General features: G+C 40.2%; 1 protein-coding gene across 1 annotated transcript; it reads left to right on the top strand.

The window, feature by feature from the left end:
* The first annotated feature begins 3,662 nt into the window (after nt 1-3,662).
* On the top strand, nt 3,663-6,762 carry LOC131769255 (synaptic vesicle membrane protein VAT-1 homolog). Its single transcript, XM_059084997.2, has 4 exons — nt 3,663-4,313; nt 4,778-4,936; nt 5,574-5,689; nt 6,366-6,762. Exons 1-4 carry the CDS (start codon nt 3,722-3,724, stop codon nt 6,588-6,590), a joined length of 1,092 nt encoding a protein of 363 aa, XP_058940980.2. The 5' UTR covers nt 3,663-3,721; the 3' UTR covers nt 6,591-6,762.
* The last annotated feature ends 444 nt before the right edge of the window (nt 6,763-7,206 follow it).

Below are 7,206 nucleotides of genomic sequence, written 5' to 3'. Positions count from 1 at the left end.
AAGACTTGATGTAGTGTTTCACCAGCCATAACGCAGGGTATAATGCCACAATAAAATTACCAAAAAAATTGAAAAAATATATCATTTTGAGAAGGTTATAGTAACGATAACGTTATTTTGAACGAAGCAAATAAAAATACGATTTGAAAATCCGATGTTTTGCATAAGCTCCCTGACATGAAATTAGTAATTCATAGCTTTCCCTGTTATGATAATAACTTCTTGCTAACTGAGCGAGAGGGCCTGGGAGGAACTGGGGATTGATCGAGGCCGATATGTAGTCGTTCATAGAGTATGTAGTATGTCGTATGTATGTCAGATGTATGTCATATTTAGTCCTTCATAGACATTTTTAGACTGGCAGACCTTTTCAAGAGAGAATCCAAGAGCATGACAGGGATATCCGACTCGAGAGGACCCAGAAGACTTCCACCGTTACACGGCAGCCCACAATACAGGACTCCTCCTGCCTTTAATTTAGTAAAGTTTGAAATCGTTATGCCCAAATCTACACACGCTAGTTCAAAGATGCAAGTAAGACCTCAGCTTAATAACATCAACAAGGACAGAGGAATCGACAAAGAAACACAACAGCAAGAGAGGCGTGCAGCGGCGGACTGCAAAGGGAACCTGATCTGAAGATGCACCGATCACACCCGTGGAATTCCATCCAGTCACGGCTGGGCACGACAGTTTATAGGTGACGCGTACTCATCGCTTGAAGAAGACTACCAGTATGAAGTTGACATTCTTTTCCAAAATAAGACATTGGTGTCCTAACACGGAGAATGGTTACCAGTGCTTATTATTGGATACTTTCGTCTGTTAATGGGAATTGGTATACCAAAAATTGACACTTTTGTGCGAAAATGGACTTTTGTTACCAAAACCGGACGCTTGTTTAAAAAACCCAGCATTACTGTTAGAAAATGAACATTTTGTAACTGTTGTCAATTCCTTCGAGGATGGTGACTCAATAACAATTTTTCTCTAGCAAAAAGTACCTAATTTATTCTTTGAAAATGTCGCAGATTTTTTGCTTATAAGCAAACTTTTTATTATCGATCCTGATGCAGAGCTCATTAAAATTCATATCTAATGAATCGCTGACTCTGGGGCATATTTTTGCCAAACCTAACTGAGGATCCTGTTACGAAAGAACAACGAACCGACGTCATTTATTCTATTCCTTGCAATGACTGTGACATGGAATACATCATACAGACCAAACGTCAGTTTCATACACGTTTGAAAGAGCATCAACGAGCGGTTTTCTTTTGCAAAAAAGAAAATTCAGCTTTATCGGAGCACACATGCCTAACTAACCATACAATTGGGTGGGATAATTCTAAAATTGTCACCACTAATTATAAAAGGACCTCTTGTTACAGCGTTTAGATCACCCCTGATGAAGGCACTAGACAGGAGTGTCGAAACGTTGGGTCTATGAATTGTAACTTCTTCGGTTACTTTCACTAAATCTTTAAACCAGAGTAGCATCAAACAATGTCGGATTGTCCTTTTGGTTGCTACGTGAACTTTAATTTATTGAATCGCTGATTATTCTTCGTTTCTTCTTCTTCCTTTTCGTCTTCTTCTTCTTCTGTGGCTTTGACAGCTTATTATGGGCTATTTGAACTTGCGAGACCCTGCGCAGTGGTTAAAGCTAAACGCTCTTCCTCTCCGCCGCTGAAGAGGAACGGGGAATAGGAAGTATGTTGTAGGCCCTTATAGACTGGCTAGTGTAATTTTTGGCATAATTTCTTTCTAAGATTGATTTTTTTTTTCAAGTTCAAGCGATGATTCAGTCTATTTTCACTTTTTCAGTGTCTTGGGGGAAGAAGGTTACTCTCGTCGTTCGTGTTCGTCGTTTAGAGGACTGGGCTTTCGTTGATCCTAGATTTACAGTAAAATGGCACTAGTAAGTTGTGTTTATCAAAGCAAGTGAGTAATTCAAGGTAAAGAAGATATCATGTTGCATTGACAATACATATACAGCTGGAGATTGTTTTGTGTTTTTCGTTTTTTTTTAAAGCATACTTAAAAAAAGTCGCGTTGTTTTCAAAAAAAGAGCATAGTTTTGTGCATAATTTGGAAAAGAATTTGAGTAATGCCAGTACCACGGTATGCTTCCTTTTCTAACATAATTTATAGAGGCCTAGAGTGCTGGTTCAATGTTTGCCCATACTTTCAATCGATCAAGGATCGCTAGGTTTTGAAGCTGGAATTTCGGAAGCATTATCATTCAAATGAGCTTAATCCATCTTTCTCTACACAATTATGGATGATGATGATTATGTTTCATATGGTAATTATTAGCATTATACGGGCGTTCATTTGATGGCTTTTTGTTTGGTCACGAAATGAAAAACTTGTTATCTTGCCAAGCTGTATCTGTCTCTTAAGATACTTCCACGCTACTTTTAGAACCAATAAAATCATTTATCATGCCAGAGAATTTAAGACGCTTTCGACCCATTATAGACAGCTCCGTCATAATTCTGCCGTTTCGGTGTCATTTTGGCTCATTGCGCCTCTTATACCTGGAGCGGCCAGGGGCGGTGAGGGTTGCGATGGAGCGTAATTTTTGGCGCGGTTTGTCGGAATATTTATTCTAGCCTGCGGTATTGCTTTTCAAAGGCTATGCTTTTGCGGCTTCAACGCAATTTAGGTTCCCGTAATCGGCATAAAAAAAGGGTTTTCGGTAATGGTCATGTTAGGGACCTGTCGAGTTTTACATGTCACTGTTACGGTATAATCTAACCGACAGAAAAACACTACAATCCCACAAATTCAACTACTTTATTAAACAGCGAGTAATGTTCTTAACAATGAACGACTCCTAAAAGCAGTAAAATACTTATCGTTAATAAACTTAATTAAGCCCACCACAGTCTATATCCAAGCTCACCACTAACACAATCTCACTGCTGTCTCCAAAGTTCCTTGAAGTGAACAATCTTCCGCAGTAACTCTCTCTCGGATAGCTTTAAAAACAGTCGTCGCTCCGACAACAACAACTACTTCTACTATTGCATAAGTGAGTCTTAATGTATATTCTCAAACAGTTCTGTAACATTCCAGAAGTTTATATAAGAACTATTTTAGTAATAAGCGCGTGACTTGATGACATAATAAGCGCGTGACTTGATGACATGATAAGCGCGTGACTTGATGACATGATAAGCGCGTGACTTGATGACATGATAAGCGCGTGACTTGATGACATAATAAGCGCGTGACTTGATAACATGTTCGGAAAGTTCTATAGTACGCAAGTCAGCATGACTCAGCAGTCTGGAAATTTCTAGAAGCTTCTATTTACAACAATGACACCTAACATCACGCTATGTCGATCCCTTCGCTTTCAGAGTTTCTCAGTACTCGACTACAAAAGGCTCACATTTTGCGCATAAAGATAATATTTCTAATGGCAAAGTGAATCTTTATTTTGATTTATTTCCACGCTATTTTGCAGTTTTGCTACTTTAATTGTTTGAAGTTTTGCAGCTTCGGACCTCTCTTGCGCATGCTCTCTGCTTTTCAAGCTGGTCGGACAGCTGGTCGAACAGCTGGTCGAAGTTAACGAGAGAGGCTTGGGGAAAATACAAGTAATGCCTGACTGAATTTGACCAATCCTGGAACTCTGATCACAGGTTGTAATACTCTAACTTCAACATAGTTAGTTCATTTCACTGTATTTTTTCCAGCGTCTTTAACCATGATTTCCATCCCTTCTGCAGGTGGATATGATAAGCTCGAATACAAGGAGCTTTCAGAAGGTGAATTTACCGAAGGTGCTAACATCAAAACGAGCGAAGACTTCACAGAAGACGATCTCGTTGTTGTGAAGACTTACGCAAGCGGTGTGAACTACGCCGATGTTTGCATTCGCTGGGGTGTATACGAGTCAGCTAAGAGATTTGTTGGATGGCCGATTACTCCTGGATTTGAGTTCAGCGGAGAAGTCGAAAGCAAAGGCAAAAATGTGACGAAGTTTGAAATTGGTCAAAAAGTATTCGGAGTGTCGCAATTTGGAGCCTACTCCAAGCGGGTCAGAGTACCTGAGCATCAGATATTTCCACTGCCGGAAAATCTCGACATGAACGAAGCAGCTGGCTTCATTACCGTGGCTTTGACAGCCTGGTATGGGTTATTTGAACTTTCAAGACCCAGGGGTGGAAGCTGGTTACTCGTTCACTCTGCCGCTGGAGGAGTGGGTAGTATGCTGGTTCAACTTGCAAAGATCCATGGTTGTCACGTGGTGGGCGTAGTTGGGGGAAGTCATAAGGTGAACATGGCCAAAGAATTAGGTAAGTTAAAATCCACTGCTGAAATAACATACTTCAGTACTTTTTTGCAAGAAATAAATTATAGAGTTTGAAACTTAAGGAACATCACTTTTTTATCCCCTGGATGGGGAGGGAGGCAGAGGATTTTGGTTATGCAACAAGAAAATTTAACTGATCCCCTTATATGGCTCTGTAATATTCTTATGATTTCCCCTCATTGGCAGGCAATTTTTTTATAACTCACTTTTAGCCATCCAGTTGACAACATAAAATCCCCCTGAAAACCAAGCGATTCTCCCCAAAATCCTCTGACCCCTGGTAATTATAGGTGATGGGTGCCTTGTTCCTTAGAGCCTTGGGTTTGTATAGGTCCTGGAAAACCAAAAGAGTCCTGGAATTTTTATTGTGACATTCTCCATGAATGGAAAGTCTTGTATGAAAGTGTTTGAAACTTGTATAATCAGTGTCTTTTTCATTATTGATAGGTTGTGATCATGTGATAGACAAATCTAAAGAAAACATTTGGGAAGCATCCAAGGTCTATGTTCCCAAAGGGTTCCAAGTTGTCTTTGATGCCAATGGAGTGGAGACTTTACAGGAGAGCTATAATCACTTGGCACCTGGTGGAAAATTAGTTGTTTATGGTATGTGCCTTTACTCGGTTAAGTGGTGTCTTCACAGAACATCAATCTCATTGTGAGAGGGTGTACTTCTCATGCATCTAGGTCAATGCATTCATAAGGATTTGCATGTAGTACCTTCAAGATATTCAATTGCATATGAGGCATAGCAGCTTGTTAAAGAACTCTTTGACTAAGTGCTATGCTTAAATAGACCACTGCGTTTATCTGGGTGCAGAGTTCATGTATGTTTTTATTACAGCTTGGGAAAGAATTCTTCAAATAAGTACTGCTCTGGGACTGCTCCACTAATATACTTAAGCTGTGCTTATTAACTTTTTTGTCCCAAAAACGGCCCTTATTTAAGAGAGATACTCAGGGATAATGCTAATGCAAGTAAATATGATATGTTATTGTCTTGGGTGAGACCTCTTAAATTTCCTAGTACCTCTTCCATCCAAGAGTATTAGTGGGTATTGTCAAGATGTTAGACAAACTTGAAAAAATATTGGGGCGTGAATCTTGTGATGGACTAGCACCCTATCTAGGGAGGGGGGAAGGGGCAATAATTTTTGTCACTTCTTGCCATGGAAAGTAGGTTAAGCTCTGTTTAGATGAACCACTTCACTTCATAGCTGAATTTGTGTTTATGCCTTTACAGGTTTTCATACAATGCTTCCCAGATCCAGTGATACTAGTTCTGGGAATATCAGTTTATGGCAGTGGATAAAAATAGCAGTCAGCCTCTGGTACACTCCTAAATTCGATCCTGTGCAGGTACAATTCATGGTCTGTTCTAACACTCTCATTTCAATTTATTATTGAAGAGATTACTGCAATTTCAAGGGACTCTATAGAGTTGCAGACTATTAGGATGAGACTAAAAATGAAGAGAGAGGTGAATTGGTTGATGTTTGGACTGCCTGACTGGCTGATTGAATGACTAACTGAGTGAAGGACTGACTGATGGACTGACTGACAGACAGACACTTGAGTGACTGATTGAAAGACTGACAACCAGCTAACAGCTAACTGACTGACTGATAGACAGACTTACTGACTCACAGATTAACTGACCAATTTACTGACTGACTGACTGACTGACTGACTGACTGAAATACTGCAACTGACTGGTTCATTGACTGACTGACAGGCTGACTGAAACACTGACAATCGACAGACTGTCTGACACTTGACTGGCTTACTGATTGACAGACTAGCTGGCTGATTGACTCAGTTACTGACAACTGGATGACTGACTGATTTGACTGACTGACTGACTGACAACCCACTGAATGTTTGGCTGGCATATTGGCAGACTGCTTAACAGACTAGCCAACAACTGACTGCTTGGTAGCCTATCTGACTTACCAACTGACTGAGAACTGACTGACTTACTGATTGGCATGTTCATTCACTTCCTAACCGATTGCATATTCTCTGATCTCATTAGATGACTGATGAAAATAAAAGTATCATGGCATTCAATCTGAGCTTTCTCTTTGATCGACGAGATATTTTGGAAGAGAGCATGACGCAACTATTATACTGGGTAAAACAAGGCACCCTTAAAGTCAGCAAAGTGACTCCATATCCTCTGAAACAAGTGGCCAAAGCACATAGTGATTTGGAGTCAGGGAAAACTATGGGCAAGCTTGTACTCACCATGGATGAATGACAAGAAAAACAGAACTGCATGAGAAGCTCTTGACAGTATTAACTCTTGTCAAAATAAAAATTGTAAGCAATTGTAAGGGAACACAATTTTCACAGTAAGATGGAACAGATGATCCATGGCTAACTTATTTGTCAGTCAAGATGACTGAATAAAATTGTGACACCAGCACAGAGGCCTGCGTTTGTTTGTTTATGATAATGATTTGTCACTCTTGGTTGTGGCGAGAGTTGGTAGGGTTTTTCGGGAATTTTTATTTTAGCGTGCAGCATTTTTTTTCGAAGGCTATGCTTTTGCGGCTTCAACACAATTTAGGTTCCCGTAATCGGCATTAAAAAGGGCTTTCGATAGCCATGTTAGAACTTGTTGTGTTTCACAGGAGGGTCGTGTCACGCCATCTTCGATCCTCTCGCTTTTGGTGTGGCTCAGTAGACGACTACAAAAGGCTCACACTTTGCGCATTAAGATAATATTTCTAGTGTCATACTGAAGCCTTGTTCTGTTTATTCCCACGCAATATTGCAGTTTTGTTTCGTTAATTGTCGTGGTTGAGCCGCGGTCTAGACTTCAGACTGGCGGAAATGAGAGAGAGAGGCTTGAGGCAAATACAAGTAACGCC

Source organism: Pocillopora verrucosa, chromosome 6 (assembly GCF_036669915.1).
Source record: "Pocillopora verrucosa isolate sample1 chromosome 6, ASM3666991v2, whole genome shotgun sequence".
NCBI lineage: Eukaryota > Metazoa > Cnidaria > Anthozoa > Scleractinia > Pocilloporidae > Pocillopora > Pocillopora verrucosa.
Note: the sequence above shows the minus strand (reverse complement) of the source record. Positions and strands in the feature narration are given on the sequence as shown.

Excerpts from the sequence above, each read along its gene's own strand:
- LOC131769255 (XM_059084997.2), top strand. The coding sequence starts at position 3,722 with ATGATTTCCATCCCTTCTGCAGGTGGATATGATAAGCTCGAATACAAG. Across the intron at positions 4,314-4,777 it reads GAACATGGCCAAAGAATTAG|GTTGTGATCATGTGATAGAC; the intron begins GTAAGTTAAAAT and ends CATTATTGATAG. Across the intron at positions 4,937-5,573 it reads TGGAAAATTAGTTGTTTATG|GTTTTCATACAATGCTTCCC; the intron begins GTATGTGCCTTT and ends ATGCCTTTACAG.